We start from the raw sequence: 13928 nt of genomic DNA on the forward strand, positions 1-13928 counted from the left end.
GCTATACCATCACAGCAAAAACCTTATCAATAGTGACTTAAGTAGCAGCAGCGCCTCACTGGGTTCATAATTGTTTGGTTCAAAGATACCAAGAAAAGGTTTTGTACTGAGTAACTGCAGTCCAAACATACTCAGCTCATCCTTTTAACCACTGGCACTATATATGTAGGGCTCTCTCCTTTCCCCATCCAACTAAACTAGGAAAGTCAAACCATATCTTACTACATTACATGATTCAAGGTATGTCTACATAAGGGGTACTGCCAGTATAGAATGAAAACCCTCTCACACCATTACATCATAATATTATACTGGCAAAAATAGTCAAGGCTACACCTGTTAGGGAATAGTTGCTTGTGGGAAGCTAGTAAGGCTACTCATGTTAGCTCCGTCAGCAAGAGCCAGAACTTCACTCTTGCATGTTTGGTATCCCTAAAGTATGATGAATGCAGTGCATGTGACCCACTCTTTTATAAAATAAACATATCAAGCAAGGAAGAGGGAAAAGAACAGGAAAAATACTTGCTTACCACAAGTCCTAGCACAAGGGTACGCACTCTCTCCCCAATCTCTGGTGAAATGTCATTGCCAAACTGCTGTAAAGTTGTAAGAAATCTCTTCAGTTTGCTGAGCTGCCTAGCTCCACAAGCTGGCGGTAACTGCTGGTTAGCCAGAGAGGAGGAAGAGGAAGAGGATGGCCCATTGCTAAAGCCATTAGGAGGAGATGGAGCTCCATTTAACGCTGTTGGTGAATGGCTAGTGCCATTGGTTACTGAAAGAAAAAGAGACAGGAGGATAAAATAAAGATTGGGGTTGGGGGAGAGAGAGAGAGGAAAAGGAGACAGAGGCGAAAATCCATCAGCTTATGTTTTCTGCACTTGACCTCAAAATTAATTAAGTTGCACAATCAAAGATAATTAGCCTTTAGACAGAGCGACAGTCTGCAGTTTATATCTATTTCCCAGTAGCTGGTGCTGAACATTGTAAGGATTGGAAATAACAGCAGCTGCCTCTCACACAGCCCCTTCAAAATGCTCCTGGGACCTGAAAAGCATCATTTGAATACCAGCCTTTTGTAAGAGGATTTTAAGAAGAGGGAGAGGGAAATGGAGAGAGAAAAAGCATGAGTGCATGTATGATTGAAGACCAAAAAAAAATTGCTCTTTGGGGTAGAAAAAAATGTGCAGACATATTTCATGAAGCCTCAGTTTATCTCTGAATATTTTTACTTGTGTTTTGTACACACAACTGACAGCTGTGTTTATAAAACAGGACTTTCACGTTTTAACCTTACACCACCCAATGAGAAGGTTATTTTTTCCAATACAGATTTCCTAGCTGCTAACATATGGAGCACACAAAGTTGTCTGCGCAGGTATAAATGCTGCCAATGCTCCCTGTGGCCTGAAGCCTTGAAGCAAGGGCATGAAACTAGACTTCAGAAGACTTCTCAGAGACCATGAGCAAATCTCTCTGCTTTCACGTGCCAGCACCTTATCTCTAAAAAGGATAAGAAAGCATTTCCCTCCTGTTGCAAGGTTGCTGTGAGAATAACTATCTGAAGTACTAAGCATTCAAAATGTATGGCAATGAGATCCATGCAGACATACTGAAGACAACAGAGAGGTTTTGGCAGCAATTTCAGTTTGATTCTTATCCACACTCTAGAACAGAGCAGAGAATCCAATTGAGGACATCCTCTTCCACTCAGGTTAGCTGGAACAGCAACACTCAAAACACACACGGTTGAGGCTGAGTCTGATTTGCTAAAATGACAGCAAGAAAAAGGATGGCTCCCTAGAAATACAAGTGTGCCAGCACACTGACAGGTATGGGCACACAGCATGTGACTGTACCCAGCAGCAGCTGCACTCAGCTGGCCACTGCCCTGGAGAAATTTGCTAATTTCTTTTTTGAAAGTTACTCAGAACCCATCCCAAAAAACCATCAAAAATCAGGAACTTGTCTGCAATCAATATTAGTTTAACGTGTTTCCTATTTAAAAGCACAACCAAGGCAAGTTAGCAACTTTAAAAACTTTCAATGTTTCTCAGTGACCAGCCTCTCTGAAGCCAAACATCCCAATCTCGTGTCATTTTCTTCACAGATCGTCCTCATCTTTGGCCAGGAAGTCCTTTTTCAGGGTGGACACCTACTACTAGATATAAATCACTATCCTATTACCATATTTAAATCACTGCCACAAATCTTGGAAGGAGTTTTTGCTGGTCTAGTCACCGCCTTCCGGAGGGACTACAGAAAAAGCTATGTGAATTGTTATCTAGCCTCTGCTTGTGTTTCATCCTAGTTTTTGATTGCCTATCCTGGCTGCGTGGGCTAGTGAGAACAAGAATTGGAGAATGCAGAAATAGAAAGAAGCTGGCCTCAGCAAGTTCAGCCCCCTGTGCGGCTCCAGACCACGCTCTGAGTGCTGCAGTGGAGTGAGGTAGCTGAGTAAACAAATACGTTGTGATTGCAAGGAACTCACAAAGCCGAAAGTCATCATACCAGGAGCTTAGTAAATAAGGATTGGGAAGAATACCGACATGTCCTGCTGATCTACCCTGACACCACCCAACAACTCTGTCACCAGTAATGGGCTGCTCTAGGCAGCGGGTGCTGGGGCTATGATCAAGAAAGCAGACAAACGTGGAGTTCATTACCTAGGATAGATATAGGGAGAAGAAAGGCAGGTAAAGACTTCTCCCACAACAAAAAAAATATAGAAATAGTCCCATGATTTCAGCGCTTTCCTTATATATGCGATATTTTTCAAATATCTGAATTTGCCAATTGGCAGAGTTGTACATAATTTCTGAAACAAAACCATGTTACTATTCCAAAAGAATTCAGCATTTAAAATTTCAAACTAAAACATGTCAAGAATTTTTAGTCATCTCAAACAAAGAAAACAAATATATTCTAGACCAGAAAACAAGTCTGATCTTTCTGGCCTGCAGGCATTCCTGCTGTAGTAATAATCAATGTAACAGACACTCTGACAAAAGTGACTGTTCATTGTACAAGCTGGAACAGCTAAGGCCAAACTCCAAAATCTGACAGGGTAAAAAGCAATTAAAATCAGGGTTTTTTAGACTTTTAGTCTTCAAATAAGGAGCCCCAAAAATCAAGCTGTGGTTCACACACCTTCCGAAGTGCTGAATTCAATCAAATAAACATCTAGAAATCTTGTGAGTACACTGAGGACTGTAAGTGTGATTAAAGAACATTGTCATATTCCTTTTATGATTGCCAAAGATCATCCTGAGCTGTGGCAAGGGCATCACACTGGAAAGCTTGATCTGTAAAAACCTAGAAACAATTTAACTTCAGACTGAAGCAGCTCCAGAGTGAAGCTCCATCCAGGATGATTCAGGTGCTGGAGTTAAGCAAAACAGACAAATCTTTGCAGGATCAGGGTCACTGGGTTAAATGTGAGTTTATGTGAATAGCTGGCACAAACCCTCCTCAATGTTTAAGTTCAACATAAATTGTCAGGACGGGGTTCCCTGGGATAAGTAGTACAAAGGCCTCCAGCTGGCCTTCTGCATAGAGGTGAATTTTAAATAAGGTATTTAACAGACAGAAAGGGACTAAAACAGACATAGGCAAGACAAATAGAAGATGCTGCCTTCATTCTGTTTAGGCATATGTATTCTACTGTTCTAGAAATGTTTTATTTAAAACGTGAAATGTAAACACATTCTCATGTTTATACTATTACAAGGCAGTATAAAAGAGACCAAAAAATTTGCAGCTAAATCTTCGTATGAGAAATGTGGATCATTTCATGGCTGTGAAAAGAATAGCCCAGACAACGTGCCAGATTCAAATCTAGTTATGCTGATATGAATGCAGCGTACATCAAGACTAGTAGATTTGTTATATGTTTATATTAATAACCTGAGACAGAGATGCAGCCCTAAGTGATTTAGGGACATGGTAACAGACTAGAAACCTCTAGATAAAAACTATGAAAGGACTTTAATTTTGGTTTTATATCAATATTAACTAGACGTTATATAGCACTGAAATCAGAATTCTTCACTGAAACATAAGCAGAAGGAAGATTAGTATTTTTTTCATTATGAATTATCTCCACTTTAAAAACAAAAAACAAACAAACAAACTCCCTGAAGTTTCTACACAAAAGGGAATGGGATCCTTTAAACAGCATAATGGCATGTAAGAGAAGAAGGTTTTCTGTCCTTCTCACAAGAGGGCTAATCTGAGCATTAAGTACCTGGGAAACCAGTGCTCGCTGTTCTTTGACAGGGTGACCAAGTGGTCAATGAAATAACAACACAACTCTGAGCTGAATGCCTTAATACCTTAAAGATGCATTAACCTGTCGTGAACTTTGTTTTGCTTAATTACTTTATTGCCATAAAACCAAATGCTGCTCCTGCCACGTCATGCACATTTCCTTTCACCTATTTTGGTTTCTTACATACAGAATAGAAAGAAGAAAAGGAAGAAAATAAGACTAATTACACGTTGTGGGCGTAAATGAACTTGTTCTTGGAGCTCCTTGGGTAGTGGGAGGAGGTGGCATGGTTGGAGGCGTCAGCCTGGATTGTGTCTTCACATCCACAGGTGAGTCTGGCATTGTGGAATGCTTCTCAGTGCGATCTGCAACACACACCACAGGAACACACTGGTTTATTTCCCCGAGCACACCCCCTCTGACAAAAACTTAAAAGCTAATGCAAGAAGTGAGCCATTTCAGCATCTGCTGTGAGAGATTACACCTGATTATCTACTCCAGTGTGCTCTTCCCAAATTGCATCACCTAAACCTTACTTAAGAAGGTGCAACACAGATGGTAAGACTTCATTTGTAGCAGTGCTGCATTATCTTTTGGGTTTATTTCTAGCGTGTGCAGATGCTACCTCCCAAGCACTCCAGGAGCTGCAATAATGCCACCTCCCTTCAAGGCCCTCATGTTAGCCAGGAGGAAAAAATAGATGAAGAGACAGGAAGATAATAAATCCCCTTATGACATCTCTTCCAGAACTAAAACCTGAAGCTCTTTAGTACAGGTGAGATATTGGGTGGAATATTGGTTGAAGCCAGCTCTCTTCATGTCTCTTCTTTGTATCACCTGCTGCCCTCTCCATTGCTTCTCTTTGTAATCTTATGTTAAATACACATACCTCCTGGATCACTTTACCACAGTGCCCCTGGATATTCTCATATTCACCAGAAAAATAAACAGAACATGCCAAAATGTCAATCATCTCATACACATACAATTCTTTTCAAATAAGCATGTAAGTTTGAACATTCACATATTAAGAACAACTTTTAATGTTTAAAACCTGCAAGATAAGCAGGAACATATCTCCCCAAGAAAACAAAACAAACGTAAGGCAAAACCAGGAAGAAAACATCAGTTCTCTTTCAACTAAAGATCTAAAGACACAACACACATGATATAAAAGCTACAGAAGTGTACTTTTTTCCAACATCTTTTTGAATGACACTACCTCAATTTTTTTTTAAAAACCATCCAAGCCCTTATGTTTCATTTATTAAGAATGGGCAAAACACAACAAAATTTACCACCTGAAGGCAAAATTAAAGCTTTCTCACTTATAACAGGAGTTTAGCGAGCCATCTTGAAAAAAGATGAGTACAGTGAAGTTTAGCTTTTAATGGGCAGAAGTGAAATTCTTCCATCCGTTCTTTGGGGAGTCAGGGCTATTTATTTGTACACTGCCCTACACAAGTCTTCCTGAGCTCCACAAAACTATTTTGTAAGGCAAGTAAGTGTTGCTGCTAATGGGCAAGCACAGAAGTCTGTGGTTTTAATTCAAGACATGTCACATTCTATAAATTCTGTCACTTCACCTTGTGACAGAATTCCTTGTTCTTACTAACAACATACAAACTTCAATGAAAAAATCATATCTGAAATTTGCTCTGAGAGACAATAATAGAAATTAAATGCAATGCACACATTTAACAAAGAACATGCATGTTTAAAAGAGCCTCAAAACACTTAATTATTGGAAAACTTAAATACGAGAAAGTTACCAAAAAAAAAAGGAGGGGGGGAGGGAAAAATCCAAAACAGCCCCCACCCTCCCCAAAAAATTAACAACACATAACAGATACCAATCTTTATCTGTCTGAAACTGAAGAAACTGAGCAAGTAAGTCCCAGAGGTGCAGCGTGTCAGGTACTGCAATTATAGAAGCCATCTTCAACCTTTGCTGAAATGCCTACAGGCAATGTTTCAGCTCTCAGGGAAAGGGAGTCATTTCATATAGAATTTAGAGACAAGTTTGGGGAAGATGAGCAGTGAAACACCCCCAGAATAGGATGAGGAGAATAGAGATACAATTTTATAGGATCTGTAGTTTTGATCTAAGGTTAGTAAACCTCAGCTGTGGAGAGAAGAATATCCACAATGATTACCTTAAATATCAAGGCTGCTACAGGTATGATTTGCAAATCAAGCAACAGCAAATTATTACATGCTCAAAAACAAAAACAGGTTTCTAAACAAATTCTATAGGTATTTCTTTTCCATAGCACTATACAAAAACAGTTAAATCCCTATCTCCAATAAGCCATTAATTTCATATAAAGAACTATGAAAACTCATCTTGAAATGTTAATTGCTTCCTTAATAGCCAAATTCATCTTGCACTCACCTCAACCAACCTCAGCAACAAGGGAATAAATAGCTTTCAGCTCATGTTGCAACAGAGGGAAAGAGGCACAGCAGTGAGCCCAAGCCCTCCTAAATAAAGGCAAATATTTCTCCCATGCCAAGAAAGGAGAGAGAAAGGGAGACTTGCCAGAGCTGGTGGGGAGATAACAGTGGGAACTGCTGGTCCATCTGGTTTTCATTCTGCTAACACTCACATTGAACTGTTAAGGAAGGCAGTCCAGGTACACAGATTTGAAGCATGTGGGAGCGCAGACACAGGCACAGAGGAGATGGAGGTGGGTGGAAGAAGGAGTGAGAGAAATCGAGCTCCTCTAACAGACTGCTGCTCGCAGCAAGCAGGCACAGCCTGTATCCTCCAATTCAGCTGGTGATAACTAAAAGCGATCCTGAGCTGTAACCAACCGCACAGCTCCTGCTCCCTCCCTTCCCTTCACTGCATTTCGAAGCTCAGGTTTGATCAGAAATGCACTCAGATCAGAGGGGGGAGACTTCCCCAAAAAGCTGGAGATGCTTTGCTACTTAAATTGAACACAGTAGTGGGAAATAGTGTGTTGATTTTGCCCTGGAATTTCAGGTTGCCACTCTACCGTGATCCAAATGGTTTTTACTACCTCCAAGAGTTTGCCACCCAGTTTGCAGATTGCTGAACTTATCCACAGACCCCTGTACTTCTCATCTAAATCTAGTAACATTAGGTTTGATTTTCCCAATTATCTTTCTTAGGACCTCTTAGGAGTAAACACAAACACCCTTTACATACCACTTACCTTTTCTTTACCTCTCTTTCTCCCTTGCAAAACCCTAAACCTTACTCTCCTACTGTATGATTGCAGGTGTGCAGATTTCTCTCTGACTGACTGTAAGTTCCCTAGTTCTGCCTTCTTTAGGGAGATATTAAGGCTCCTTTCAAGCATACCCCAAAACATTTCTTACCAGAGCACAAGATTACTTTGTCAGAACAGAGATTCTCCATGGGAGCAGGGGAAAAGGGCTTTTGAAGAAGTACATGCAAAATGCAAAGCTCTTCCACATGCTTGGAAGCCAGCATCACACCACCCAGGAGAACAGCCTTTACAGCTCTCTATTCCACCCTCTTTAATAAACAAAACCCCTGTGGGAGCCATTCTGCTCTTACTGCTACTGTTTACCTGTTCCTTACATTTTCATACAGCTCCCTGAACTCTGAGGGAGTGATGGGACTGGGAGCATCTGCCTACAGCAGCTCTGCACCCACCACTGTCCCACCACCCACAGCCCCAGAGAACCTCAGCAGCTGTAAGACACAAATCACTCAGGGGATGAAGTGGCGATGGAGTACAAAGCAGAGACACCACTGATAAAAGAATTAACAGTTCTTGTGATCTGAACTCCTAAAGCTTTTGGTGTCTGACACATAAGCCTGTAACTCCAGCTTCTACAAATCATTATTTATTTCTTAATTAATAAAAACAATAAACCTAACAACCAACGCTTTTTACTATAACGGTTGAAAAATAGCCTGATGATATGAAAGCTAAAGACAAAATAGTATTTAAATCATATTCGTAAGGTAATTTCCTTCAAGAGATGTTATTTCACAAGGCTTTTTATGTATGGACATTCTTCATACAAACTCTCAGTGGATATTCTGCTATTCATACATTCAGAGGTAATGAGGTCTTGGTAGGGGAAGAAAGAATCCCTCAAGAGGACAAACTCTAATTTTAACGTATCAAAACCTGTCTGGGTAAGATTTCACATACATTTGCTCCAGTTTTACAATACAGAGACATATACACTGAATTTTGCCTGAAATTTGGAAGAACTTTCACCATGTCTTAAAATTGCACTATTTCTTGAATTCAAAAACATGTTTATGGTCCTGAGTTAAACCAAACTCCCCACTTGCAAAACTAGTTCCGACTATCTTTTTCTTCAGACGGACATTTCAAACAATATTCCTGAATTAGGAGGGACACACCTGAAAGTTTCATACAGGCAGCATCCCACAACATCACACATTTAAGAGTATAGCCTGTGTATACAGAGGGAGTAACTTTCAGGTGCAACAATTCCTTTCACTGAATCCCTTTAAACAATGACAGACCTGTGCTCCTTAGCCCAGACCAGATCAAATGGGACTGAAACAGAGGTCCTCCAAACTGGAAGGAAAAGGAGACATCTGCAACTCATTCTGTAGTGTTCACTGCAATCAGTTCAGGATGCAGAAAGATGGTGAAATAACGGTCTAGTCCTAATCCATACACACAACCCTCTGGAGCAATGAGAGACTTAGAATAAATTCAGAAAACATGTTTCAAGTATGCAGAGATCTATTGCATTTGCTTTGGATTATATTTTTTATTTAAAAACAAAACCAAGTAAAATATTTTGAAATACACATTCTTGAATCTCCTTTATGGCATAGAGTGAAGAACTGTGATTTAACCACAGAAGTATTTAGCTTCATTTATAATTAAAGAATGTTGTAAAACCAGCTTTAAATTTATGATATTTCTTCTGTGGATTTCTTGGTTCATGGAACTATACTGTTCTTGTCATTCATTCAGTTTTTATGGTAGAGGCTATTTTTATCACTATATTTAGCCGTTTAGGTGAACACTGATATTTACTGTAAGCACAGTCAGCTTCTGAACCAAACAAGGAAGAGACAAAACATGCTGGAGCCAGGGCAACGAGAGATGTGCCTGCATTCAAACTCATTTACTTTACTTCCTGTACCCTACAAGATTTAGTCCATTTTTAAAACAAGGCGGTCTTTCATAAATGGCAACATTTCAGCTCACGTGGCATACTTCCAAGTCTAACGCATCAAGGAAAGCTGATGTATGGAACAAAATATGGAATATATAAATACTTTACTGATACCATTTTAATAGCCAATTCAATGTCAAGCATTTCTAGGAGTGGTATGTTTTCAATTTCCTTTTTTAAATGAAAAAAAATTGTGGTATAATACACTGTGGCATTTATTTTACTTTTAGTTAGTGCAAACAGTTCCAGATGTACACTCAAGCATGAAAGATTCTTAAAAGATGCTTTATATTGATTGTACAGTACTTTCTACTTTGGTGCCAACATTTAAAAAATAAAAATAAAACTTGCTAAATTAAAAGAGTCCATTGTCTTGTTTCCTTTAAACCCACAAAAGAGCAAGCCCTACATATGACACAATGGATTAGAACCTGCCTCCACCACCCAAGTTACAGGAATCGAGACCTAAATCTGGAGGATTTAATACTGATGGTTTCTTAGATGCATTGGACTAGTTTTGATTATTTTGAGAGGGGTGGCAGGGAATTTGCAAACTGTGGATAAGTTCAAGGTGATGAACCTGAAGACAGACAACCACAAGTCCAACCCAAGAGGACAAACTCCATAGTTCTTCCATCCATAATGCTATCATCCTGCAGTCAGTAAGAACTTGTCCTCCTTCAAATGTGGCCAAGCCACACAGCACCATTAGTAATAGGCAGTGTTTGTCAACAACACAACTCCTGACCCTGAAACCTGCTGGTACACTGAGCAGAACAATATTACAAGGTTGCCTTGGTTGAAAAGAACTCGTTTGAGAATGAACGGTATAAGCCTGATACATCTGATAAATCCCATCCTCTCCATGCACTGAACCCCTGGGGAAACCTGCAAGTCATACAATGCAGCCATAAAATATGACATTTAGACAACATCACTGCAGACCCTCTCTCTGCCAAGCATGCCTGGGATTTGTTTGAGACTGGCACAGTCTTCATTCCATTCACCTCTTGGCCCTTTTGACTTCTTGATAAATAAATAAGGACCTAAACCCAATGGATATTTCTGTGCTGTACACAATGATCTCAAACAGGCATAATACAGACATTAACTATCTGTCAGCACCAGATCCAGTCACATTATTAGCCTAGAAAGGAAACATCACTGGGTTTCCAGTTCCCCAGTAGATAACTTTTACTTCCCAGGTGATTTGCAGGAATGCAGTACCAGAAATCAGCTCAGACTCCGTCTTTTGTCAGAGAAGATTACCTCTGCAAGATTTATCCACCAGGAATCAGAGAGTGTGTGCAAAGTGACTGATGGATAAGCACAGCAAAGTTTTCAGATGACATAACATTTCGCTGCTTCTTTAGCATGCTGGGTATGAAGCTCACATACTGAAGATCACCCTTTTGCAAGAGCAATATCACAATTTTGCTGCAGTCTTATCTTCATTCTCCTCTGCTCAGATAGTTGAACAATTCCTATCACCAGCTATTCTTCAGAATAAATGAAAGCACACTCAATTTACCCATTTATGCTCATTTAATATGCAATAGCTAGAAGAAATTCTGTATCCTGGGAGTTCACTGAAGTTATCTGAGGCCAAGTTATAAGAGTTTTCTTCAGCTGTGCTAAAAAAAGCCTTGAGCATAATACAATCTCCTCTGTCTCCCAAAAGCTGAAAGGGATTTTTGTGCTACTGTCTCCCGGTTTTGGTAGAGCTTCTGGATGATGTAAAGCAGGTAAATAGTGGAAATGCTTTATGCCATGTTCTTTGTCCTCAGTGGTACCTTGACTGGTCCTAACATCATGACAATGAACCACAAATGCAGAAGCATTCTCTTTGATTTCTGTTCTCTACAGTGAGAGGTTCTGACTGGCAAATAAACTTGGTCCCACACTCATGGCTTAGCAGCTGAAGGCCAGATAATTACACATATTATAAAATAAGCAATGCATGAGTTCAATCTCAGAATTAAGAAAAAAATGTTGTGGCTTGCTTTGCTTGGACATATTATTTTCTCCTGAAAGAAATGAACTTGTCTTACCATATAATTTCCTTTTTAAAGAGGGGGGGAAAGTAGAAAAATAAACTTTTCCCTCTCATTTAACAATCTGACATGTTTTGACAGTTTCAAAACTATCATAAATTCACTTTCAGTTATTTAATAAAAACTGACTCATGTCAGAATTGCACCTTTTTTTAAATGCCTCTTTTCTCCTTCACCCTTTCTGGCTTTGCAAATTTTACCATGTATAATTGCTTGAATGCAGGGAAGAAGAATACATTCTAAATCTAGACCTGCTACCACCACAATGGTTTATGAAACTTAGCAAGAACAGACAAGCAAAATAAGGGCCAAACTGTGGCAGCTGCCCTGAGTTTCCATAAGCCCCCAGAAAACAAAGTCTACAAGTTCCTTTGTCATGGCTGAATACACAACAGTTCGCCTGTAATGAAACTGAAAACAATGTGGATTTCTTCTAAATATCCCACCAAACATCATGAGAATTCCTCTGTGTATGAACTAATGCAGTTAATAAGCAAACAGTCCCATAATCAGTATTGAAATACTATTTTCCTGTTTATGTTGTTTCCTAGATCTTTTCTTTTTGTTGACAAGCTATCCAACTAAGAACTGTGTGTTTTGAGTGGTACTCTTGTGTTTCATGTCACAGGAAGTATTACTGCTATTCCAAACCCAGTTCACTGAACACTGAGGCTCAAGTGAATTGACAAAGTGGCACTCTCTGCCTCTGGCATGAACAACTGAAGAACAGCCAGAGCAACCACTGGCCAAACTCATGCCCCAGCCTCCCCAACAAGCTGCAGAGGAGACCACCTCTCTACATTAACAGTCCATCCCTTTACTTGTACAGAGGGAATCTCCAGCACGCTTTCAGATGCACTTTCCCAAAGGCTTCCTGGACCAGTAACTCGTTTCCTTTCTGCACTTTCTGTCCCTGGAATGTCCTGGAATCCTTGCCAGGATTACATGCTATTTGACAAACTACTATCTTAGACTGATATCTAAGAAACACAAATGCCATCAGAATCAAACTGGTATTGTTTGCATGCTCTTATATACTCAACCCCACACAGCACCTTCCCACCAGAAGTAAGAAGATTTTCTCTCCCAGCATCAACTGAAATTTCATAATTTGGTCTCCAGAAACATATTTATGTTTTTAATCCAAAGTTTGTCCAGTCCTAAATTAACAGTAAATCACAGAATCATAGAAAGGCTTGGGTTGGAAGGGGACCTTCAAGATCATCCTGTTCTAGCCCCCCTTCCATGGACAGGCACACCTTTCACTAAACCAGGTTGCTCAGAGCCTCATACAACCTGGCCTTGAACACTTTCAAGGATGAGGCACCCACAGATTCTCTGGGCAACCTGTTCCAACGCCTAATCATCCTCACAGTAAGGAACTTCTTCCTAATAACCAGTCTAAACATACTCTCAGTTTGAAACCACTGTTTGTTACACAAAGCTAGAAGTCTGAAGCAAAATAATGATAAACTTCTTTATTTTTAATGCCCTCATACAAAGTGTAAAGAATAGCTGTACTCATTTTAGAAAAGTCCTAAGAGAATACTGATACCATATTTCATTAGATTTAGCTGGAACTGAAGTCTCCAATATAGACTACACTAAGTAATCTAAAGCAATTTATTTAAATTCAGGGAAACTTTAGGCGATCAATTCCTCTGCCAAAAAGCAAAAAAGATACTACAGCTGTACTTTTAAGAGGCATTGCTTATATTTATATAACATGCCAGAAGTCCTTTAGGCTCAAAAAGAATCAAACGTGGGTGTAGGAGGTGATATTTTCCATGGTTATACATCTGAAAAGATGACACAGGGACTACCAAAAAGATAATGGGTATACTTTTGGCTTTTTTTTTGGCTTGATTTTAAAATGTGTAATTTGTCATGGACAAGTCAAGACCCTGTAAGATGTGGAGTGGTGCTGGCCAGCCTGCGACAGGCTACCCCCCACCTTGTGGATCAAGGTCCTAAACCCCTGCTCTACCAGACTGCACCATTTTACCAATCCAAAAACCCAGTTCCTCCAAGTGATATTTCAAACAGTGAAAAGTCTGTAACATTAGACTAGATGTGCAGGTCTGGGGAGCAAGACCTTACCCATAATACTGAAAGCAGAGGAAGCCAAACTCCCTCTTCACCAAGTACCAGAACAGTTTGAGGAAGTCTGCTTATACCTACTATTTTACACAGACAGCTAAATTAGCAGACTAAATGTCCCATATAATCACTAAAGAGTTAGAGTCTCTAATTTTTTCATCTCTGTGGCTGCTAAATCAGGCATAAACATCCCCATATAGATCTAGGTTCTTTGCCTCATGAGAACCAGAAGCATTCAGACTGCTCTCACAGCGTGGCTGCTGTACACAACAACCGGTGGTCCTCAGTGACCAGGCATAGTAACTCTTTGGCTTCTTTCAGCCCCTCAAGACAGGTAT

The 13928-nt window shown here is 39.9% G+C and overlaps 1 protein-coding gene across 9 annotated transcripts in view; it reads right to left on the reverse strand.

Annotated features, from left to right (window-relative positions):
* Positions 1 to 13928, reverse strand: part of RUNX1T1 (RUNX1 partner transcriptional co-repressor 1) — a 114841-nt gene that overhangs the window by 46565 nt on the left and 54348 nt on the right. For all 9 annotated transcript variants that reach the window (XM_032129100.1, XM_032129134.1, XM_032129107.1 and 6 more), the window contains 2 exons: positions 4495 to 4632; positions 531 to 772 (listed from right to left, as the gene is read on the reverse strand). In XM_032129100.1, the coding sequence (XP_031984991.1) occupies positions 531 to 772; positions 4495 to 4632 (380 nt within the window). The remainder of the gene's footprint in view (positions 1 to 530; positions 773 to 4494; positions 4633 to 13928) is intronic.

The sequence above is a fragment of the Corvus moneduloides genome, chromosome 1 (genome assembly GCF_009650955.1).
Source record: "Corvus moneduloides isolate bCorMon1 chromosome 1, bCorMon1.pri, whole genome shotgun sequence".
Taxonomy (NCBI): domain Eukaryota; kingdom Metazoa; phylum Chordata; class Aves; order Passeriformes; family Corvidae; genus Corvus; species Corvus moneduloides.